Source organism: Crocuta crocuta, unplaced genomic scaffold (assembly GCF_008692635.1).
Source record: "Crocuta crocuta isolate KB4526 unplaced genomic scaffold, BGI_CrCroc_1.0 scaffold193, whole genome shotgun sequence".
NCBI lineage: Eukaryota > Metazoa > Chordata > Mammalia > Carnivora > Hyaenidae > Crocuta > Crocuta crocuta.
In genome coordinates, this window is record NW_027529624.1 from 2,890,495 (window position 1) to 2,915,877 (window position 25,383).

The 25,383-nt window shown below is 43.0% G+C and overlaps 2 protein-coding genes across 2 annotated transcripts in view; both read right to left on the reverse strand.

The window, feature by feature from the left end:
• Positions 1 to 767: 767 nt before the first annotated feature.
• On the reverse strand, positions 768 to 22,407 carry RTCB (RNA 2',3'-cyclic phosphate and 5'-OH ligase). Its single transcript, XM_077762023.1, has 12 exons — positions 22,227 to 22,407; positions 18,684 to 18,762; positions 17,489 to 17,556; positions 16,064 to 16,163; positions 13,063 to 13,219; positions 12,074 to 12,230; positions 10,922 to 11,081; positions 9,387 to 9,562; positions 8,713 to 8,901; positions 7,718 to 7,828; positions 5,895 to 6,014; positions 768 to 1,868 (listed from the first exon to the last, which is right to left on the reverse strand). Exons 1-12 carry the CDS (start codon positions 22,317 to 22,319, stop codon positions 1,761 to 1,763), a joined length of 1,518 nt encoding a protein of 505 aa, XP_077618149.1. The 5' UTR covers positions 22,320 to 22,407; the 3' UTR covers positions 768 to 1,760.
• Positions 22,408 to 24,683: 2,276 nt separating this feature from the next.
• BPIFC (BPI fold containing family C) overlaps positions 24,684 to 25,383 on the reverse strand; it is a 31,906-nt gene continuing 31,206 nt past the window's right edge. The window contains exon 15 of the mRNA XM_077761942.1: positions 24,684 to 24,806. Within this exon, the coding sequence (XP_077618068.1) occupies positions 24,684 to 24,806 (123 nt within the window). The remainder of the gene's footprint in view (positions 24,807 to 25,383) is intronic.

Here is a 25,383-nt window from a genome sequence, read left to right on the forward strand (position 1 = left end):
CATTACTTCCTATGGTGATCCCAAGCTCGCTGCAGATGCGGCACACAAGGAAAGCTCATACAGCAGAAATGCCATCACATAAACCGCTCTCTGTATCTCCCCTTCTCACCGCTCTTCCTCTTACTTCCCTAAGAGTAACTTCCAAAGCATCTGCTAAAACTCCACATATGTATTAAGATGATGCACAACATTTCGCGCACTGACATCAGTCAGTTCTGGGAGCAGATCTTGCTTTGAGTTAGTTTCAGATGACAAGGCCCAGTTAGAGGGAGTCTACACTCCGAGGCTATCCCACCTCAGGAGAACCTAGCGCCTGCCAGGAGCCTGCTCCTCATGGTGAGGTGCCCTCTGGTGCTCACCAGCCACCTGCGTCCTTGTCATCTGTGCGCGACAGTGGCTGGGCCAGACTGCAGACATTAGTAACCTGTAATTACTGCATTAAGATTCCTAACTGGTTTATTGGTTATTTCCAAACTGTACCCAAAATATTTAGACTACTGAGTGCTCAGAGTAAAGACATGCTACGCTACTTCCGATCGTCCATTTTTTTCAGAGGACGTCTACTTTCTCCAGCCTTCCAAACAGCAGCATGTAGAAGATACTCCAGTGAGGGTTTGTATTACAAGTTGAAGGACAAGTTTTAGGAAAGGATATTTCCAAGTCACTGAAAGCCGCCTGTGAGAAAAATGAGGAAACAGCAACGCTAACCCAAGTGAATCAAGCAAAAATACTAATTGTCCTCGCTATAAACTATTAAGCAGAAAATATAAACAACATATTGCAACTTTATTAGATTTTTCTATTTTACTGGCTGTTTGGACTCAAAGGCCTTAGTAACCTGTAACTTTAACACGTCAGGTGTCAACAGTACAAAGCACAAATCTGACTAGGTGGCACAAGACCAGTCAAGCTGTCAAACAGAGCACCTGCTGACATCACAGCTGTGGCCACTCGATGTATTTGTATTAACTCAATCACAAACATAAGACAGTCGGTACGATGTGAGAGGTCACTGCTGCTGCCGTGCAAGGCATCACCCACGAACAGCCTACCAGACCAGGCCCAATTAATGGCAGATACCAGCTGGTGCCACTGTGCAGGTAAGCCAAAACTCTGCCTCATATTTAGAAGGAGAAAAGTACCAAGTCTATAAAAAACTATTTTCTCTTTTGGGCTCCTATTCCTACACCCACATACTCATTCCCTGCTCAGTATGTCCCATTATCCATTCATCTAATATCCGGATAGGACTCTGTGGGTACTTTCCAAAGTGAGAGCGGTGCTTAGGATCACGGAAGGAGGCAGATGCGTGGATAAATGGACCAACTGACAAAAGGAGGAGGGCAAGGAAAGGTTTCAAAACTTTCTTAGTTAATAGGATGTTCTTCATGACACCCCTCAGAATGTAAACAAAGCTCGGTGTTAAAAGGTTCATTCTGATGAGTAAAGACTTACAGGACTGAGTCAGGCAGTATCTTGGCCTATGTGCACCCCCTTCTAATAGATTTTCCTAAACCTGTGGGGCAGTCAGGGAGGAAGCACAGCCACCCTTGCCAACGGAGGGCAGCAGGACTCTTCCCGGAACGTAACGTTGCAACACTGGCTCCTGAAAGCAGCAGCCGCCTGCCAGCCGCTTTGCGACAGGCAGTCATAGCTGCACAATTTGGAACCGTCAGGTCTCAAGTCTGGTGTCTGAGGAGCGTTTCAGTCCACCTCTGTGCTGTGAGGGGCGGTGGCGCTCGGCGGCTGTGGTGGGTGCTCTAGCCTTTGATCACGGCAATCGGTCTCAGTTTAATGGCCTTCTTGCTGATGCCGGCGTCATGGCAGGTGTTCACCACGTCGGTCACGTTCTTATAGGACTCAGGAGCCTGCAGGGGGGTCAGACATTGTCAAAGTCTATCAAAATTGAGCCCTCGAAAGCATTAAATTTCATGTGGGATTACAGAAATGCACATTAATGTGCATACGGAGTTTCCTCTTGTCTATCAAATAAAGATTAAAATGACGAATGAGCTCAGTGTTGGTAAGGGTGATCGTGAGATAAACACTTCCATCCTGTTTTATATTTTTTCTGTAGTTCTCATAATTTCCCCATAGAACATATGTTACTTGTTTTACTAGGAAAAGAGGTAAATGTAACTGAACAAAACATAGACACCAATACCCAACAGAAAAGAAATGCACCAAACTATCCTGTTAGTGGTAATTATCTATGGATGGTAGTTACTGGGTATTTTGATTTTCTTTCCCTATATATTTCTGCAGTTATCACAATTTCTGGAATGAACACATATTACCTTCACAATAAGGGAAAGTTCTGTTCAATGCATGTATCTCACTGCCAGCGTATGTGCATACGTTCATGTGTACACACACGTACACGCACACTGTGAGTCTCCAGCAAAACCACCACCCATGCCTCCCACCCGGTCACTGTCCTGCCACCATCATAACACCAGTGTCCTTCCACACACCCGTTCTTGGTCATGTCAGCACAGGCGCTCAGGCCTCCCGGCTGACTCCCACAGGGCTCTGCACACACTCCTCTCGAGCTCATGTCCCTTTCCCTTTAAGTTCTAACTTCCCCACCGCAGCCCCTAGAACTCCCTCCAGGGAGTCGTGTGCAGAATCCTCTCCCTCTTCCCCTCTTCTCCAGAGAGCCCCTTCCCCTTCTCGTTCTTGCTGAAGCACAGACCTCCCCTAGGGTTATTACTCTCACCTCCAACCTCTGAAGTAGTAGCTATTTTCTCTCCTAAATGGGGTCCTGTCATGAGGCCCAGACTTGCTCTTCTTGGTTCTTTCCAGACCATTCATATTCCTTCCTCCGTAAGTACCCCCAGCTTTGAGTCTCACAGTCATAACATGTTCCTACCCCTACTTGATACAGTTCTCTGCTAGACTCTGAATCACTCCCCAGCATTACCTGAGGATTTCTTACCCTTGGCTCACTGTCCCTCTCTCTCTTGTTAATAATTCCAAATGATTTCAGTATCTAGGAAGAGGACCCTTTCAGTATCTTGGCTTCTTAGTTCCCTGAGTTTTGCTCCTTCAAGTTTGTTTTATTTATTTTGAGAGAGAAAGAGGAGAAAGAGAGCACAAGCAGGGGAGAGGCGGGGTGAGGAGGAGAGAGAGAATCCTGCACTGTTAGCACGGAGCCCAACATGGGGGCTTGATCTCATGAACCATGAGATCATGACCTGAGCCAAAACCAAGAGTCAGATGCTAAACCAACTGAGCAGCCCAGGCGCTCTGAGTTTTGCTCCCTCAGTGCTTACCTTGGCCATTCACTCCCACCCAGGGCCGTACCCCAGAACTTGTCATTACTAGCGATTACAACCCCTCCATAATCTCAGTTTCAAGGATGTCAGGCTGGTGACGACGGCTGGGTTTCCAACTCACTCCCCTCCTGTGCTCCATCTCCAACAAGACCTATAACCCCTTTGCAACACCCTCAACAACTTTGCTTCTCTTCCACTGCACCGTACTTGCAAACCCGGTTTAAGTTAGCCCAACATCTAGTCCAGGCCTGCACCTGCACAGCTGAATGTAGTTGAAAAATACCCAACCACTGAATTTAGCTCAAGTAGGTGCTTGCTGTTGTCCTGGCAACTACCCAAAACCTCCCCAGGCTGATTACTATTTCTCTTAAATAGTCATCTCCTACCTTCTCCTGGAGCCTTACTCTTAGCTGCTCGTACTACTTTCTGTTACACTGAAAACAGCTGGAATAGAATCTCCATAAACTCTCATCATTATCTTCCCTGACTACCTGCATCCTACCTTCTCTGCTTTTATTAACGATTCATTATCTGAGCTCCTGGCAAAACCAACCTCACCCACCTGCACACCTGATTCCATCTCCTCTCTCCAAAGACACTGCTCCAGTAATTCCCTCTGCTTTCCTCCATTACCAACTTCTCTTCTAGATCATTCTCATCAGGGTGCCAGACCTTGTTACTCTTCTGCTCAACATTCTCCAATGTCTTCTCATCATCTCACTCAGAGTAAGAAGAGCAAAAGTCTTCTTTTGAAGTAAGAAAAGGCAAGGACCCACACAATTTGGTGCCCTGGCCTCTCTGACCTCATCTACTCGTGGTGGCCTCCTTGCTATGTCTCGAACACTCAGGTATAACCTTGCCTTAGGGCTTCTGCACATGGCTGTTCTCTGTGCCTGGAAAGCTTGCCCCTAGTTCCCCACATATACTCCACAGCCCACCCCCTCACTGCCTTCAGGTCTTCACTCAAGTATTACCCGCTACACCCTATTTAAAACTGCACCTACTTCCTATTTTTCCCAATCCCTGTCCCTTTTGTACTTTGTAGCACTTACTGTCATCCAACACATTACATCTTTTACTATATGCTAAATTTCACAAGGAAGGGATTTGTTGGTTTTCTTCTCTGCAGCACCCAGAGCAGCACCTAACTATAGCAGATGTTTAATAAGTGTTTCCTGAGTTAATGAAATAAATCATATGCAAAACATGCAACTAAGGAAAATACCAACTGTTAATAGAGGTTATCTCTGGCTGGTGGAACTTTACATGGCTCGTTTTCCTCTTTGAGTTTCCAAACTCTCTTAATTAAATAGGCATTATTCTTAAAATCATAGAAAAAAATTAGTACTTAAAAAATAAGGCTTTGTAAGACTCTGTGATTCAGTAAACCTACTTTTGGGACTTCACTGTAATTATTAAAACAGCATGAAGACACACATTGCAACTTAATTTATAGCAGCAAAAATTTGGAAGCTACTTAAATGTCCAATATGGGCAGAAACTCATGGTACTTAACTGGCAGAATATTTGGCAATCATTAATAATTAATTGTTTGATCCTTATAAACAATACTACAGTAATGTGCTAACTTAAAAAAAGGACTACAAAATGTTTGTAAATCATGATTATAATTAGTTTTCCAAAAAAGCATTTAGGGAGAATATGGCAGTCAGCATCTTAAAAAAGGAGGTAACAGTTGTGTTAGGGCACTGAGTTTCTGGATGACTACTTTTCTTTTAAACTTTAAAAAAAGTTATATTGCTTCTAATTTGAATATGTACATATCGGTACATAAACATACACATAATTTAAACAAAACCTTGGCTCCCTTTTTAATCAAAATTATTTCCCTAAACAGTTTACCCTTGCCTTTTATTTTTTTTTTATTTTTATTTTTATTTTTTTTAATATTTTTATTTATTTCTAGGAGAGAGAGAGAGAGACAGCGTGAGCAGGGGAGGGTCAGAGAGAGAGGGAGTCACAGACTGAAACAGGCTCCAGGCTCCGAGCTGGCAGTCAGCACAGAGCCCGACGCGGGGCTCGAACCCACGAACCGCGAGATCATGACCTAAGCGAAAGTCGGACGCTTAACCGACTAAGCCACCCAGGCGCCCCTACCCTTGCCTTTTAAAATCTGCTTTCAAACTTATTTATGTATTATATGTATTTAGAGAGTGTGCACAAACATGGGAAGGGGAGAGTAAGAGAGGGAGAGAGAATCTTAAACAGGCACCATGCCCAGTGTGGAGCCTAATGGGGGCTTGATCTCACGACTGTGAGATCATGACCTGAGCCAAAATCAAGAGTTGGATGCTTAACCGACTGAGCCACCCAGGTGCCCAGCTTTCAAATTTAAGTATACAGCTGTGCAAAAGAAAAGTTAAAATGAGTCAGCTCAAACAATTTTTAAAGTTTAATATGTAGAAAGGTAAGAATCATTCTATGGACTTGGCTTATAATTAATCTCCAAACAAAAGACAATGATAAACTATAATTGAGGTTGTTTAAAAAATAAAACCCAAACATAATATCTTAAAGCAATACTAAAAATTATTCTGTGTAGTGACCTTAATCACAGACAGTTTTGTGTTGAATATTTATCAAATTTTCACTCACCTCCTCCATAACCAGTTTGGGCGAGGCAACGCGGATTGCGATCCCCATATCTGCCAGTTTGTCCAAGACATCCTGGAAATCTAAATTACGTCGAGATTTTGCTCGGGACAGTGCACGGCCCTGGATTGGGAACAGAATGAACTTCACTTATAAATTCTGAGCTACAATCTATGTTCAATTCCAGCAATTATTTAAGCCCTTGGGATTATATGCCTTTTCCTTGACTTCTTTTTAAATAAAAAAAAAAAAAAAAGTTAAAAAACAACAATCATTTTCTGTATTATTAACCTTATTAGGTGACTTCTGTTACAAGTCTCATCATAACCTTCTGGAAAACAAATTTCCATCTATACAAAACATTCAGTATTTAAAGATTTTGTTTTGTGTTTCTAAAAACTATCAATTCAATATAAATACATTGACGTTAATTGTAAACAGTATGTCTATTATCACAAAAACTTTATGCTTTGTGACTTAAGACAATTTCTCAATGTCAACATTACTGCCATTTTATTTATGCGCTTATTAAATGTTTATTTATTTTTGAGAGAAAGAGAGAGAGAGGGAGAAAGAGAGCGAGCAAGCAGGGGAGGGGCAGAGAGAGAGGGAGATACAGAATCCGAAGCAGGCTCCAGGCTCTCAGCTGTCAGCACAGAGCCTGACGTGGGGCTTGAACCAATGAACCATGAGATCATGACCTGAGCTGAAGTTGGACATTTAACTGACTGAGCCACCGAGGCGCCCCAACACTACTGACATTTTGGACCAGATCATTCTTTGTCGTGTAGAATGTTCAGCAGCAACCTTGGCCTCTACTAGATGTCAGCAGCAAAGCTACTCCACCTCACTGTGACCAAAAAACAAAAACAAAAACAAACCCCCCCCCCAAAAACAACCCCCCCCCACCCAAACCAAAACAAAAACACAACTGCTTCCATGTGTTGCTAATGTGTGGTGTGAGCTGTTGTGCTGGTTTTGATCACTGAGTTAAAATTAGGAATTGGGAGGCAGCTGGAAATGAGAAAGGATCAGAGAAAAAGGAGGATTTAAATATATTTGTGAAGGTCTGTCCTAGGAGAAGGTACTTTAATTTCTGTTTTCTACTTCATCACTAGCTAAGCACTCTCATGGCTTAGAACAGGGACTGGCAAAATGGTCTGTGGGCCAAATCTGGCCTACCACCCATTTTTGTAAATAAAGTTTTACTGGAACACAGTAATTCCCATTCCCATTTGTTTATGTATTGTGTACGCTGCTTTTTCACTACAATGGCACAATGGAATAGTTACTACAGAGATCACTTGGCCCAAAAGCCTAAAATACTTACCACCTGATGCTTTACAAAGTTTACCAACCCCTGACTTAGAATGTAAGAGGAGATATGGTCAATAGGTGTGTATGCAGTCTATGCCTGGGCTCTGATTTGCAAATCCTCCAAATCTTGAGTGGACCTACCTAGTAAGGAGCAAATTATGCAAATGACTAGGTCCAGTGAATGGCTGAGATAAGCTTTGATGTAAACTTGCATCGGTTAAAGTTATATTCGTTATGCTGGTGTGACAATTTCTCAGTCTGGACTTTGTGGCCGTGCAGAGACGAGGCACAGCCTCTGGCCCTACAATGACTCCACTAAAGTAGACATACTAGGTGACCTTAGTCAGTTCCTTAGACAGTGTACACTATGGGAATAAATTCAGGTAGAAGGCAAGATACATCCAAACTTCAACTTTGTTAATGCTCAATCAAACACATCTACCTATCGAAATGCAAAATGATGATGAAATGGAAGACAGCATTACTACCTAAGTTTCTGTTTTCCTTACCGCTCCGTGACAAGTTGTTCCGAAGGTCTCAGTCATGCCCTGTTCAGTGCCAGTAAGAACGTAACTACAGGTGCCCATGGTGCCACCAATGAGCACTGGTTGTCCAGTGAGCTGAGAATACACAAATCAAATATATTACAATTTAGAAAAGCGTGAGCTTTTGATGCCTGGGATTTACACTTCCTCTAGCATTGCAAGACTGTGGGAGAAACCTGGGCCTCTAGATATATTGTTTTCACAACTGTATTATAAAATTATTTTAATTCTTTGATAACTGAGAGAGAAGTGGAAGGGAGTGAAAATGTGAGGACCAGGAAGGCAGCAGAAGACATACAATATAAGAGCAAAGCCAAATTCAAACATTTGGAGAAGTCTTATTAGGAAGAACTATCCCAGGCAAGGCACCTTGCCCTCTCCAAGGTCTGGTTTCCTCATCTATAAAATGGGGGCAGACTAAGGGCCCTTCTACCTCAATCACAGCCAGGTATCAATAGGAGAAGAGAAATGAAGACCGTGTTTAATCTTAATCTTGCCTTCCAATCATTCACAGGCCTTGGAAAGATCACCTTTATGGAGTAAAATAATCTCCGTGCAGGATATTTTAGACAGCCCACTGCAAGCAGATGCTAGGAGTCGCTACTTCAGAGAAGACTGGAAATCACCGTTCTCATGGATGACAGATCTTCTATTCACAACTGCTGCCTTTCTCTTTACTTATTATCTTTTTAAAGTTTATTTATTTTGACAGAGAGAGAGAGAGAGCAAGTGAGCAAGCAGGGGAGGGGCAGAGAGAGAGGGAGAGAGAGAATCCCAAGCAGGCTCTGCACTGTCAGCACAGAGCCTGACACAAGGCTCGATTTCACAAACTGAGATCAAAGTCAGACACCCAACCGAGCCACCCAGGTGCCCCAGCCTTTCTGTTTAAATTCACCCATGTTTAGAGCTCCCTATATCATGCCGCCATGGCTTGAAACCACAAATAGCTTAGTACATACTTGGTAATCAACAGCAATGAGGGGATGGTGAGGAGGAAAAGCTCGGGTGGATCCTTTCCTGTGCACCAACAGCGTCCGTTCCTTTCCATCCACCACATGCTGTTCGACTTTGGCAATATTATGAGAAACATCATAGATCACGTGCAGGTCCAAGTCATCAGGAGTTGTGTTGAAGACCTTGGCAAAAGCCTAAGGGGAGAAACCGGAGTTAAAAGCAGCCAGAACCAGCTCTTCAGAACTCATCTGATTTCAGTTCATCAGTTTCTGAAGGGAGTGAGGCGTTTAAGAACTCAAATACAGAGGCATTATTAATCTTCACATAAAAGACAAAACCATCTTTTACACCACATTGCAAATTCCACTCCATAAATTCCAACTCTGGTTGAAAAGCCGCTGGGCTATTCTTGATCCCACACTCAAAACTTCTTCCTCAGCCTTTTAATTTTCGTGGATGGCACTTCTATCCTCTCTGCTGCTCAAGGCAAATTCTAGGAACAATTCTGGGCTCTCTTCTTCCCTCATTCCCCAAGCCTGATACCCTGCTGATTTAGTTTAGTTTGAGGAGACACCAAGAGCCTGGACATTTCCAGTATTACATTCATTTTGAAAACCAAATTCTATAGGCTCTGTTTTAAACTTCACCATGAGTAACAGAGGAGCAACTTCAACTGTACCTGACGGGTTAAGAAGGTCATGGAAGAGCGGTTGACCCACGCATAGTTCCCAGCAGCTGCCATTCCCTTCAGGTAGTCCTGACCCTCTGGGGAAGCGATCCGAGCACAAGCCAACTGCCGGTCATTGACTATGATCTTGTCTCTCTTCATGGCTTTTTCCATAGCAACCAGTGCATCTGGACGAGAGAGAAGCAAGTCTAAACCAGCCAGTTTTCCCTTTATAATTCAGATTATTTGCAGAAAAGCAAGCTAATTTCAAGCCTATTCTTTAAAAAGCAAAAAACGGGGCGCCTGGGTAGCTCAGTTGGATAAGCGTCCGACTTCGGCTCAGGTCATGATCTCACGGTTCATGGGTTCGAGCCCCGTGTCAGGCTCTGTGCTGACAGCTAGCTCACAGCCTGGAGCCTGCTTCAGATTCTGTGTCTCCCTCTCTCTGACCCTCCCATGCTCACGCTGTCTCTCTTTCTCAGAAATAAACATTAAAAAAAAAAAAATTTAAAAAAAGCAAAAAACAACTTTCCCTTTGAAGTGTTTCTATGTTCATCTTGGTCAAGACACACTTATTGAGCACCTTCTGTCAGAGCTGTGTGACAGAAGTTACGTGGGCTACAAAGACAACACCTTCCCTTCAGGAACTTTTAAAGGGGAATGAGATGTGTGCACAAATAGTAACAACATGGTCTCAGTCATTCCTTTCCTGGCATGAGAATGTATGAATAGAAGTAGTAAAGTACATTTTATTACCATCATGGTTTTAAAAAATAATCTTTCAATGACTTAACAGAAAAGAGAGACAGGTTGCTAGAACTGCAGGAAAACCAAATTGATAACAAAGTGCAGAGAGGACTCAGTAGAAGGTTTAGTATTACTCACCAATGCTCCATATATTTGCCAGATTAATGATTCTAATGGGTTAGGCTGGCCCAAATTATTAAATTCCCATAGGATGAAAAATGCACAGAATGATGAACTATATAACACACAGATAAGGTTTACAATAATTCCCATATGTCCACATGCTCATCAGTCCTTTCACACATGCTTATCATCAAAGCGACCTTGCTGCTATTCCCCTGCCTCCTCTTTCGGTCATGAATGTCCTTTGTGCGTGACTATCCAGACTGCAATAGTACGTGTTCATGCCACTCCCAAAATCTTTTTCCTACACACTTTACATCGACTCTTCTATAGTATTTTATCAACTATGAGCTTTTCATTTTAATGAACCTGACATCTTTTTCTTGAGATAATTTGAGGGCAGGACCTTGCCTGTTTCCTCCGTGAATCCACCATAATACTTAATCTTGCAGTATAGGTATGTTAAGACATTTGTATATGCCATAAATGTATAAATACTTTACATGAACTTTGCGATTTCATTTAATCCTCCATGACACCACCATCTGAAATAGTAAAAACCCACACTGTTCCCAGAGTAAAAACCCACAGTATGATTCCAGGGCTTTCTCTCTTAAATCTCTGTTTCCATAAATGCATGCTTGAGCACTGAGTCAAAAATTAGTTCCAGAACATACCTGTGGCTACTTGGTGGCCCAAGCCTCTGCTCCCGCTGTGGATCATCACACACACCTGTCCCTTATGGTCAATGCCCATTTTCTTAGCAGCGTACTCATTGAAAATCTCATCCACAACCTGGATTTCTGCATAGTGGTTGCCTGCTCCCAGGGTCCCCAACTGCAAAAGTAAGAATGTCTGATAAAAATAGCTTCTATTCTGCTTTAAAAAAAAATTCATTTAAGAAGCAAACAGGTAGAAACAACCAATAACAAAAAATAATCACAATGTTTTATATAACAAAGACACTTCTGAGCCTTAGAAATGCTTCATGCATTTAAAGCAATACACAATAAAAATACAGTACAGTAGTTCTTGAAGTTTACTGTATCACTATCTGCTTGAGGTACACACATATTAAAAGCTTCATAAACCAAAATTCAGACCATTAAAGGGCTCATAGGACATTTTAAACATTGTGGAGAAAAGGGTCAAATTTTGGGATGAACTCTGGTGAATGTGGACTCTTATACAAGGTCCAAATTCAAATGATTTTTGAAACATCTATGAGTTCACTGACACCTACCACTATCCACCACTGAAAGAGAATGTCCCATACCTGGAATTAATAGATTTAGGAACTATGTAATAGAAGCACTGGAAGAGTTGTTAGAGGGCGTCTAGTTTTAACCACTCCAATTTTCAGATAAGAAAACTGACCCAGAGAAGCAAAAGAGACTTGCCCACAGTCACAGTGAATTAGTGGCAAAGCCATCACAATTAGCTGTAGATTTCAAACATGTGGTATATTCTGATCTCATTGGACACCATGAACTAAGGTCTTCTCACTTTAGGATCCAGAAAACTCTCAGCCAAATCTGCAGATTGTCAAAGTAGGTACATATACAACTTGGGCATACATTTTACGCCTTATAATCATATCCCACTTTTCTCATATCCATGTCTAATTCAGGACATCTTATTTTATTTTATAAACATCTGTGAGCTCCTCATGGCTTTCCAAAAGAGGAAGAACAAAACATAAACAAGTTTGTGTTCTTTTTGATACACTGCGAAAAAACCTGGGGATATATTTGCTACGTAGAAGGCAACTTTTCCCCTCAACAAAAACATATGGAAAAAATGAGCATGCCATCCTTCCAAAGTGTTACCTGAGGAAGGCCTCTTTTCTTAGCCCTTGCGGAGACCTTGTTGGGATCGGCCTGCAACATCCTTCCGTACTCCTCACAGTGCTCCTTGTCTTCAGCCCAGGCATAGCCTTCCCTTAGGGACCAGTCCACACCCATCTCCAAGGCCTCCTCCAAGTCTCTGAGTGAGTAATAAGGTCTGGTCATTTCACAGCCAAGGCCGAGCAAACGCTAAGATGACCACATCTCAACAGGGCAGAGGGAAGCAGTTTCACTTACTGCTTATCGCCCGCGTACCAGACACTGCCCTAGATGCAAAATTTATGCTTTCAGAGACTCCAGTATTTTGAGGAAAGCAGTTACATAAATAATTGCAACATAAGTGGCAAAAAACAAGTTAAGTGCCATATTAGAGATGTTATAGTCTTTAAAAAAATTTTTTTTAAGTTGTTTTTTTTTTAAGAGACAGAGTGTGTACCAACAGGATGGACAGCTTGGGATTCTCGCTTTCCCTTTTTCTCTCAAGACAAATACACTTTAACACAATTTATTTATTTAAGAACTCCCACCCAACATGGCGCTCAAACTCATGACCCTGAGATCAAGAGTTGTATGATCCTCTGATTAAGCCAGCCAGGCACCCTTACAATGATCTCTTTAAACCTCAGTTTCCTTTCACGTAAACTGGGAATAACACTAGCTTTACCATCTAGATGAAACAACAGGATATACATATGCTGTAGCACAGTGCCTCCCATGTGGGAAGTGCTCACTGTCAGTTGGTATTATTCTATTATAAATTCTGTATGTCAAAGGCTGTTCTAATGAACATCAGTTGACTAATGCCTCTAATAAATGGGCAGGACCTCATGCTTAAAAGAACAATTCATTACCACTTCCTGAAAAGTGACTGAACAATCCCCATCTCCTAGGCGGCCTATATTAGATATGAATATGAAGGTCATGTGGTCATTTTCTTTCTCACTCCATTTATTGGAAAGTTGTCCTCTTACTTGGCATTCATGGGGATGACACCTTTTGATCCCACCCCAACAGGAATGTGGTCAAACATAGCCTGGGCGAGCTGCTCCTTCACTGGCTGGACATCGCTTTCATCTAAATTGGTTCTGAGCAAGCGGACTCCGCAGTTGATGTCAAATCCGACACCACCTACAAAACAGAGAAGTTAGTCAGAGATCAGCAAAACCAGGTAGCTGGGCAATGTTACCTGTGGTTTCTCACCATTAATACGGGGTTTGAAAGACACCTATTCTTTTAAAAGTTAACTTTAAAATAATTTATTTTTTATTCTTTAATTTTGAGAGAGAGACAGAGAGAGTGTGAGTGGGGGAGGAACAGAGAGTGAGAGACACACAGAATCCAAAGCAGGATCCAGGCTCTGAGCGGTCAGCACAGAGCCCAATAAGGGGCTTGAGATCACGAACTGCAAGATCATGACCTGAGCCGAAGTCGGACGCTTAAGTGACTGAGTCACCCAGGTGCCTCAAGGTTAACTTTTGTTTTAAAGGAGCTCACAAAGTAGGCCAAGTCTGATGGCATCAAGATGTTTAAAGTTATATACATACTACAGGTACTTGGTGGGCCAGGAAGGTGGTAATGAACCATGAGAATCATCTAGACTAGAAATTAAATTAAAATGGGAATTATTTGCTTCTCTGTTTCTATGGATCATTCTTGTTGGGGGTTTATGAATTCTATTAGCTTTTTCAAGGCGCCAATATTTGGTCTTGTTCATCCTTTCTACTATATATCATTTCATTAATTTTGTTTATTATTACCATCTCCCTATCTTTTTTGGGTTTGTTGTTCTTTCTCTAGCTTTTTGAGAAGGATGCTTAGATTACTGCTATTTCAGCCTTTGTTCTAATTTGTACATTTAAGACTATGTTTCTATCTAGTTTGGCATTAATAATAAGCCAGTTTCTAGACACAGCATTTTTTATTAACATCGTTACAATTATTTTGAGTTCCTATTATGATCTTTTTTTGACCCATGGGTTATTTATTTATATTTATTTATTAAAGTTTATTTGAGAAACAGAGAGAGTGGAGGAGGGGCAGAGAGAGAGCAAGAGAGAGAGAATCTTAGGCAGGCTCCGTGCTGTCACGAAATGGGGCTCAAACTCACCAACTGTGAGATCATGACCTGAGCCTAAATCAAGAGTCGGATGCTTAACCGACTGAATCACCCAGGAGCCTCTATTTATTTATATTTCAGAGAGAGAGAGAGAGAGAGAGAATGCATGTGCATGAGGGGTGGGCAAAGGAGAGAGAATCTTAAGCAGATTCCACACTCAGTTCAGAGCCTGACACAGGGATTGATCTTACAACCCTGGGATCATGGCCTGAGCTGAAATCAAGAGTCAGACACTCAACGGACTGAGCCACCCAGGTGCCCCTGACCCGTGGGTTATTTAAACACACACTACTTAATTCGTAAATATATGGGATTTACCCCTAGCTTTTGTTGTTCTTAATGACTTCTAACTTAATTCCACCACAGTAGATAATACCCTCTGTACCAGTAGTACTTAAGTGTGGTCCAGAGAAGCTTTCAGGTCTGTAAGCGTAGCTAAATAATGCTAGGGCACCTGGGTGGCTCAGTTGGTTGAGTGTCCGACTTCGGCTCAGGTCATGATCTTGCAGTTCCTGAGTTCAAGCCCTGTGTCAGGCTCTGTGCTGACAGCTCAGAGCCTGGAAACTGCTTCAGATTCTGTATCTTCCTCTCTGCACCTCCCCCACTCACACTCTGTCTCTCTCTCAAACATAAACATTAAAAATTAAAAAAAAATAACGCTAGCATATTATTCACTTTTAAACTTACTCTCTTAAGAGCAGAGTTTTCCAAAGGCTACATGACAGGTGATAGATAACGAAACATACTTGTGTGTTACTATTTTAAACATTTCTCAGTTTTAATTTCTGGAAAGGTAAATACAAATAAAAGCCTTTGAGAACAACGCACAATCTTTTTTCAGAGAATAAAGGGGTCAAGTCCAAAAAGTTTGAGAACTGCTATTCTGTAATTTAAATGCTTTAAAATTTGAGACCCAATTTATGGCTCAGCAATGTGGCCAATTTTGGTAAACATTCTGTGTGTGCGCTTAAGAAAAGGTGTATTCCACAGTTCTTAGATGCACTGTGATGTGTGTGCACACACACCACACATGTATATTAGAGGTCAAGGTGTTAACTTTGTTAACTGGATTGTTCAAATCTACATCCTTACTGACTGAAATCTGCCCTTATCTCAGGAAAAAAAGAAAGCTAAATGCAGGGCTCGTGTATTTGCACTTTTTCTCTGGTCTTTGCCTCACAAATTCTTATTGTTCCAAAAGCTTTCCTGTGCTTCCAAACAGATGTGTTTTTGTCTTTTATTTTATATTTTTTATTCAGTCTTTCTTGCTATTCTTGGCAGAGGATGGCTCTGAAACAAGTGTATCCACCATTGCAAAAGGCAGAACTCTCAAGATATAATTTAAACTTTCACTTCTTTTTCAGACTCTGAAAGCAAAGACATTATCTGGTGTGAAGTATTTTCAGTGAAAGCACCCACAGCAGAGAGGATGTATACACGTAGACATCAACCACAATGATGATGAGAGCAAACACGTACAAGCCTGGTACTGTGCTAGGTATCTTACACAGCTTAACTCATTTAATCCTCACAGTAATGCCATGTGGAGGTAATATCAGCTCCAATTTGCCCAAGAGTTACTGGGACACAAAGAAGGCACATAATTTGCCAGTGAAGTGTTTCAGTTCCTTCTGTAGCCAATGTCTAAAAAGTGCATGGCATAGAGGAGCCCAAATAATTCTGATAAATGTATGCTTTACTTGATGTTTTAGTAGCTTCTGAGTGCTCACAACTAATTCTCTCAGTAAATGAGAGGGCAGGAAAGGACAGAACATGGTGAGACTGAGAGGTGTCCATACCCTGTCCCAGAAGGACTATGCTTCACACCTGACAGCAGACGCGCAAGGCGACCTTACCTGGGGATACCACTGCTTCGGGGTCATTCATATCAAAGGCTGCCATATTCCCAATAGCAAACCCATAACCTGAATGGACATCAGGAAGACCAATAGATCGCTGAAAGAGAATTAGAAAATGCAATACATCTTTATCAACCCAGCATTCTGGTTGCCTGACAAGTCAAATTAATTCTCAAGTAGGTTGTGGGCCAAATTCTTCCCAAATCAAGATTTTGTTTTCATGAAATCTCTATTGGTGGAAATAAGTGTTAAGACTCCTAATCATAAAGCTAACTATAGCAAGAAAACCTCTTTTTAATGAAGTGTGACCATTAATTGAGGAAACCAAAAACAGAAAAGCCTCAATATAACATGATATAGGATGACCACACACCAGCTTTAAGGTATTATTACATTTTTTTTTTAAGTTTAGTTATTTTGAGACAGTGCACAAGAGGGGGAGGGAGGGAGAGGGGGAGGGAGAGAGAGAATCCCAGGTAGGCTCTGCACCAATCAGCACAGAACCCAACGCAAGGCTTGAACTCAGGAACTGTAAGATCATGACCTGAGCCAAAATCAAGAATTGGACAACCGACTGAGCCACCCAGGTGCCCCTAAGATAGTATGACATTTTAAAGATAAACTTTAGATATGGACAAACTGTGGTCATGTCAGGATAAATGAAGGGAAGTAATCTGATTTATACAGATCCTTAGGTTTAAGCAATCACAGACAAATATAATCCATTTGATGGTATGAATACTGTACACTGTCTACATCTTGGGCCTGGAAAGGGCCCTGATCCAGGAAGAATGCAGGTCAAACATGTTAAGGACATATGCAGACACCAAGACACTTAGAAAATGCACAAGCCAAGTCTTTTCATTTTCCTCCAAGTGCCAGCACAGTAAATGGTACAAAGACCGCAAAAAAAAGTCTCTTGTAAGGATTTAACATCTTCCTCTGATGGTGGACCCCGAATGTCAGACTATGGAGGGGGCCCCACTTGGAGTCCCGTCAGGCCTCCCTGTTACCACCACCACCATCCTTTTCCAGTCATGTCTACAACAGCTACACTGTCCTTTTTTCCGTCCCACAGTCCTAACCATTAAACTTCTGTCCATTCTTTCTCTAGGCATCCTCTCACATGGGGCCAGAGTGAAACTTTCAATGGTGGTACCCTGATCCAGGACTATGACAAAGAAACAAGAAAACAAAACTACTTAAAGTTTCTCAAATGCTTATAGATTCTAGCAAAAGGGACCCAAAACTGAGATGTTTCCCAGACTCCATTACTTCTTTAAGTCCCATGGCTATTTCTAGATGTTTGAAGATCACTGTCTAAATGACACCACTAGCAGTTACCCATGGCCATTCATCCACTCAGCAAGCTTTCAGACGAAGAGAAAATGTAAACGATTAGAACTCTGAACATGGACTCACATGAACAATCCCAGGCAGGGCTGCCACGTTGCCAATTTGTTTCATGGCTGGCAGGAAGCCACCAACACCTGAAGACAAAAATTCAACATTAGAAAAGGGGACACAGGTGAGTTTTAGCATTCAGTATATTCATACATTTCTAGCTTGCATTAAATGAAGGGTAGTGGTGACCACCAGAAGGGGTGTCTGAGATGCAGGAGGAAGGCAGCATGCGCACATGGCGGTAGTGAGGGCATCCACAGGGACCACAAACCTGGCGTCAGGGTTCTGTGCATACCATGAGAAGGGTACTTGAGAACACTGTACTGAGGGATGTAAAACAACTATTAAATGGTTATGTTGCCAATGTAAAAAAATGTATTCTTTCAGTAGTTCACATTATTTACCCCTTCCCCCCCAAAAAAACAAACCAAGCACTTTTTTTACTGTAAGTGACAAAGAGGGCAATGTGGATGAGCTGGGAAAACACTGGACTGAGAGGCAGGGGATATGGGGCTCCAGTCCCAGCTCTGTCACTTGGTTGTTATGTCACTGTGGGCAAGTCAGGATGTCCTGGTGGGGAGAGGAGTGGGATTTAGTTTGTTGAGCTGAAAATAAAAGGGTTAAAACTAGGTTCCATTTTTATACCATAATCACCATTAGAACATTATATTGGAACTTTATACATTTATCTCTAAATATTACTGCAGTTCAGCAAGATATGTGTAATAAAACTCTCCTTTATAGATAAGATTAGCTGAAGTTCAGTGAGGCTACTCAGTGTACTGGACTTTGGAATCAGATACTCCTGGCTTTGAGTTCTGCCTCTGTTACCGAGAAGCTCTGCAATCCTGGACAAGTTAAAACTACTTAATGTCACTGAGACACCTGTGAGATGGAGAGAACATCTTCCTCTTAAAGTGACTCTAAGAATTACATGAGATAATCTACGTAAAGCACTGAGCAGAGTGCCGGGCACACAGAAAGTGCACAATAAATAAGAGCTCATTATTACTGCCCAAGGTTAGCTGCAAAAGCAATCAAACAGTTTCTTACGAAGGTAGGCAGCCAACAATGTGATCACAAATAAGTAACAGGTTTTGATCTCATTTAAGTCTTGATCATCAGCTACAATACTGTCACATTTTAAAATTATATTTGAGTTACTATTTTCAGACCACAGAGAAGACACTATGTAAAACTCTAATGGACTTACCACCACCTCGACAGGCATTTCTTAATTCCTCAAACATTAATTTTTCCAGAGCATCATTCACATAGAAAACTCCTTCAACCTGGTACCAAAGAAAAGGAAAAACCATGTCTGAGCACATGCCCATGGTGTCTAGGCAATGGACAGAATATAAATACTGTACCTAATACTTATTTTGCTTTATTCTTTATAAAACACTTTCTCATTACCTTAAGCAAGCAGAAAACTTCCAAAGACTACAAGATGCTCCTATCTTTAAATATATGTTAATGCTGCAATGTTCACAAATTGTTTTGTTTATTCTCCTACTCCCCAAGCCAGACTGAAGAACTCAACAGGTAGGGGCGCCTGGGTGGCTCAGTTGGCTGACTTCAGCTCAGGTCATGATTTTATAGTTTGGGAGGGGCACACGGTTCATGAGTTTGAGCCCTGCATCAAGCTCTCTGCTGTCAGCGCAGAGCACGCTTCAGATCCTGTCTCTCTCTCTCTCTGCCCCTCCCCTGCTCGCTCGCTCTCAAAAATACATGTTAAAAAAAAAAAAAAGAACTCAACAGGTAAAATATTTTTTTTTGTTTGTTTTTGTTTTTTATTATTTCTAGGCAACAGAGAGAGAGACAGCGTGAGCAGGGGAGGGTCAGAGAGAGAGGGAGTCACAGACTGAAACAGGCTCCAGGCTCTGAGCTGGCAGTCAGCACAGAGCCCGACGCGGGGCTCGAACCCACAAACCATGAGATCATGACCTAAGCGAAAGTCGGTCGCTTAACCAACTAAGCCACCCAGGCGCCCCATCAGGTAAAATATTTTTGCATGTGTGATAAAGCAAAGTCTTCCAACTATGCTCTCATTGAGGCCCAAAGTTCTACTGCTCTTGTGCTTCCAAAAATCAGTGGGTCTTAACAGATGAATCGAAAAAATTAGATTCTAAATATAAAAATGCAGTCATCTGACCTTAGTGTACTTTTTCTGTGCTGAAGACAATAGCACATTACACTTTATTGTTTCCTATGCTGATTTACAGATCTATACTTAGGTAAATAGTGAAAAATTTTTAACACATAGCTATGCAGCTATGTGCTTAGTGCTATAACCTATATAGTTAGTTTTAAGAGGATAAAGAAGCTTGATAATAGAATACAAAATGGCAATGGAGGACATAATTATGTAACACCAAAGGCCAGAACATTTTTATCAAAGACCAACTATTCTGAAGGAGGTTCCCACTAGTGGATAAAGACTTAACACTTAATCATCTGGACAAATTTCTTTCTTTTATCAGGAAGAGGATTTCCACATGAATGACAATACCAGTTGAAGGAAAATGTCTCCAGTACAATTTTCTAAGTGCCACATTTATTTTTATACACATATTTTAATGGATATTTATTTTTGTGAGAGAGTATGTGCATGCATAAGTTGGGGAGGGGCAGAGAGAGAGAGAATCCCAATCCTCTGCTGTCAGTGCAGACCTCGATGTAGAGCTCGAACCCACGAACTGTGAGATCATGACCTGTGCTGAAATTAAGAGTCGGTCGCCTGACTGAGCCACTCAGGCGCCCCATAAGGACATTTATTAATTCACCAAACATTTACGGAGGACTTCTGTTTAGGCACTGTACTGGGCCACTAGGGGAGAGACAAAGAATACATAAGATCCCGTTTTGAGGAGTTTCCAGTCCAGGATGCGGCCTAGACTAGAAAATGGAGGGTACAGGAGGCAAGTGCTGTGGCAGGAGAGTCCCATGGAAGCAGCGGATGCAGAAGTGGCTCAGCAGCCCAGGGAGCCTGAGGCGCCTTCCCAGGCGTTCACTGTCTGAACTAGCAGTTCAAAGACAAGAGACATTACGGAAGCGACAAAATTCTTGGGGAGACAAAGGAGGCACAAAGATGACAAAGATGGGAGGGGAGTGTTATAGGGAAGAGGATTCTTAGTGCAGCACGCAGGTCTTAAGGGAGGAATGGAGATTAAGTAGGATACGGTAATTACTGTGAAGTTCCCTAATCTCGCTGAGAATGGGAACGCAATCCAGGTTTAGCATCAAAGGTCTGTATCTTTACTGAGCCTGGGTGGCTCAGTCGGTTAGGTGTCCGACTTTGGCTAAGGTCATGATCTCACGGTTTGTGGGTTCAAGTCCCGCGTTGGGCTCTGTGCTGACAGCTCGGAGCCTGGAGCCTATTTCCGATTCTGTGTCTTCCTCTCTCTCTGGCCCTCCCCTGTTCATGCTCTCTCTCAGAAACAAAAAAAAACATTAAAAAAAAAAAAAAAAAAAGGTCTGTATCTTTTTAAAGAGCAGCATATGGAGATTTCAACTCTCCCCTCTTAGGCGGGAAGCGGTAGTGAAGTGGGGTACAAACAGTTAAACCAGAGCTGCCTAGCAGAAAGAGACTTGCTCCGGGCAGAATCAGCAGCAGCAGTGTGTGCGTCAAAGTCAAGCTAGAATCACCAGACACTGACAGTGTGTCATTGTTAGGATCAGGTCATGGTTACTACCTATTCCCTCTTCCAGGGAACGAGATTCCATCAACAGGAACTGGCTAAATGGGAAACTCAAAAAAGAATCTTAGGACCCTGGGCTTGTTCTCTCGGCATCTAGCTAGGTGCTTTGCTCATGGGGGACACTCAGCAAGTTTTGATACAGAGTAAAAGAGTGAAATGGCTATCAGGAACTTTTACCAAGACACGGAGTCACAAACTTTCAATGCATTTATAGGGCACCTTAAGGGATTTCAAAAGCTATTTGATAACATATGCACCAAAACCTTACAAACGCCTTTTTTTTCATTCACTTTAATGGAAGATAACAGACACAAATGGCTATGAAGCCCTAGGGATACAAGTGAGCCCAGGCTTTCACACTCCGCTGCACTGGGTCCCTGAGACTCCATCGGGGAATACATCCCTCTGTCAGAGGAAAGACAAGTAAAACGGATATCAAGTCCTGGCTGAGCTTCTTACTAGGGGGGCAGAGGAAGCTGTGTCACCACTCGATCCTTAGCGAGGTGAATATTAAAAACAGGCCACCCTGCTCTGTGAACTTAAGCTGTTGTGAGACACAAAAAACGTCTTAAAAAACCCACACAGAACAGTGAACGCTAACCACCTGCTTCAGCCATCAAAGGTCTGTAAACGTCACCCAGATGGCCAGCATGACTCAGGAACAGAGTTCGTGTCCCAGCAACTCCACCCCGGAGTGGCTGTGCCACCGTGTAAAAAAAACCCACTAACGTCTCTGAAGCTCGGGAATGTAACATCTTACAGGGCGTTTCTGAGACTTCTGTGTGCAAGCGTTCACGGAGCTTCCCCAGGCACGCTCCGCCCGGCTGCTCCTCGTGGCCTAGCGACCGTTCCCGCCGGGAGGTGAGGCCGGTCGGAGAGTGGGGGTGGGGGTGGGATCCGGGCTGTCGGAACACACTACCCGGGGTAGGCGCGGACCCGGCGCTAGCAGGGGGTCGGGAGGGCGAGGGGGAGGCCGGGCCGGGAGGGCAGGGAGGTGCCACGGGCCCCCAGGCGAGAAGGCCCCGTCACCGGCTCCTGCTTCTTCGCCTCACCTGCATGTTGGGCACGAAGCCCTTCTTGATTCTCCAGCAGTTTTTATTGATCTTATCCAAGAACTGCAGCTCATCATTATAGCTGCGACTCATGTTGGCGGCAACGGTGGCGAAAAGTCCCGGCTCCGCTTTGAAGAGCAACTGCCGCGCTGTCCCACAGCCTGAAGGGCCACCTCCAGCAGTCAACGCGCAGGCGCGGCCGGCTCCGCCGCAGGATGGGCGACGGCAAGCGCCGAGGCTCGAAACTCGTGGGGCCAATCGCTTTTCTCGGGTAAAGATAGACTGCCCTCTAGTGCTTATTTTTTCGGATATTTACTTGTCCTCTTCCAGGCTTCAAGCTAATCTAAATGCAGTCGTTCTAAGTGAAACGCAGTCATCCTTCGTTTTGGAAGTGCTTGTCTGGATCGGGTCCAACTGCCGTAATGAATATCTGCGTGGAGTTTACATTCCCAGCAGAGAGGGGAAGAAGATGTCTAGAGATGAGAAACGTGTTTCAATAAATATAACTGGAGATTTGTAATGTTTCGGAAAGAATTTGTGGATGCACAAGAAATAACTTTTCTGTCGAAAAAGCACATTCCAAAGAATGAAACGTGACAGTTCATCATTTATTCCACCAAACACTGATGGCGGTGGTAATTGTGGCCAGATATGCACGACGAAGGTGACTAAATCGCAGTCCCTGTGGACAATTAGGGACCCTATGCTTATGCTCTTTTATACGCTTCGCTTGCTCACAGTAGTAAGTGATCTTTACGTGATTTCGGCTTCTAGTCCTGCCTCACGTAAATAGCAGTGACTTCGAAATTGGGAAAACTTGGATTCCGTTTCTACCTCTGCCGCTTACCAGCCTTGTGTGATTCATTTCTCGTCACCTTTATTTCCTCATGTATAAAATGGGACCACAATTCTTTTTTTTTTTTTAACAAATAGTTTATTGTCAAATTAGTTTCCACATAACACTCAGTGCTCATCCCCACAAGTGCCCTCCTCCATGCCCATCCCCCCCTCCCCCCCACATCCAGCCGTCCTCAGTTTTTGTCAGCATTCAAGAGTCTCTCATGGTTTGCCTCTCTCCCTTTCCCCCACCATTTCCGCCCTTCTTCTCCCCCTTGTTCCTCCGTCAAGTTCCTCCTAATCCTCCTATACGTGCAAACATAGGATATTTGTCCTTCTCTGCCTGACTTATTTCGCTCAGCATAACACCCTCAAGGTCCAAAATGGGACCACAATTCTTAAGAGTATCTGACTATTAAATGAGTGATGCTCATGGAGTAACCAGCATGGGGCGTGGTAGGCACTTCAGGAAAGGGCTCTTTTCCACTCCCTGCCGGATTGTCAGAGCCACAGAGGCGAAGTTTGTGTCTTCTGTTCATTTCTTACGTTATCCATATGGGCTCCCCTTTCCTCCTTTTCTGCCTCAGTTTCACCCTGATGATTAGGTGCTCTAACACCTTAATGTCATCAACTACCAATGATCTAGGCTTGGTATTCTGCACTGCCATTTCATTTAATGTGGGAGGGAAAATATCCTAAAACCTAAAGAAGTGATATAGCTTCCAGAGTTTCCTGTGACCACAGTTTCTCACTAGAAACATCTAAGAGGCAAGGTATTCTCTTTTATTTACTTTTATTAAAACTTTTTTTAGGTTTATTAATTTTGAGAGAGAAAGAGAAAGCAAGTGAGTGTGGGCAGAGAGAGAGAGAGAGAGAATTCTGAGCAGACTCAGAATAATCAGCACAGAGCCCAATGAAGGGCTTGAACTTAAAACTGTGAGATCATGACCTGAGCTGATATCAAGAGTCAGAGGCTTAACGGACTGAGCCCCCCAGGCCTCCCGAAGTATTCCCTTTTAAAATCAAGCCTTGAAACCTGTACAACCTCACTTTTCATCAACTTAAAGATGCTAAATTCTGTCATCTTTGTCTTACTTTATTAAAAAAAAAAATCCAGAGCAGGGAATTTTTCCCAAAAAAGAGAAGGTTGACATTGATAGAAAACAAGTTTAATTAAAAACAGAGGACAGTGGCAGTAAATATAAAACATAAAATCCAAAATGCAGGGAAGTGTGGGAAACCCTGGGTTGCTGAGAGAGCTCAAGGGAGCTCCCCCAGTAACAACTCATGCAAATCAGAGTTTCTCAGGCGCCTCCTCAGAAGTGCATGCCTAGCTCTTGGCCCCAGCACTTTATTAACACAGGAGCACACAAATATGCATTCAAACATGAACACACATTCAAACACCCACCCCTCCATACACATGGGGACACACACCCTGATTTAGCTCATTAACCCAGGTTGCCTCCTTCTGTCCCTGAGGGTTTGAGAAAGAAAACTGTCAGCCAAAGCATTTCACAAGGGCTTCCAATCCGGTGTGTACTGTCTGCCCCTTCTGGGGTTACAGTAGCTGTGGGATTAAGAGCCATCTACTTCCTGGAGTGGACTCCAGACAGGAAATCAAGCAGCTGGCTTCCCCTTCCACTGTCTACTTATGAAGTTCAGACCTTCCCAACCATGGAAGCTTGGCTGCTGCTTTAAGGACGTTTCATACTTCAGGTCGGTGGAAATCAAAAGGAAACCCTGAAAAAGACACAAGGGTGAAGACAACGTCACAGTCTGGGGACCCGCAGCCATAGGCTATCTGGGTTTGCTGAAGAGTGAGGGAGAGGTGGTCCCTTTACCAGGTCCTTCTGTGTCGCACCCTCTCCACCCCCATCCCCTTGTGAATGCCTCAGACATAGGAGCAGGCCACTTGGGATAGCTGTCACCTTATGAGACTTAAACAACTATAGAAGGGGAGGTGGGGAGGGAAGGGGGTGGGCAGGATAGTGTACAGGATGGGAAAATTCCATCAGAATCTTATTCTACCTCCCTCCCCCAAAGAAAAGTTTCGAAATGGAAGAAAAAAGGTGTTCTGAAGCTTGTTTGTAACGATTAATGACGAAGTAGCTCACAACAGATCCTGAACTAGAGGAGGGTCTTTGGTTCAGGCAACAGTTCAATGAGAATACACTAAATAGGCACACTGCAGTGTACCTTCTCGTACTGTGGTGTGAATAGGTCTGGCTGTGAAGGGAAATCAGGCTCGGGTTTATTTTCATTTTTATTTTTAAAAAAATTTCAATGTTTATTTTTGAGAGAGAGATAGACAGAGTGT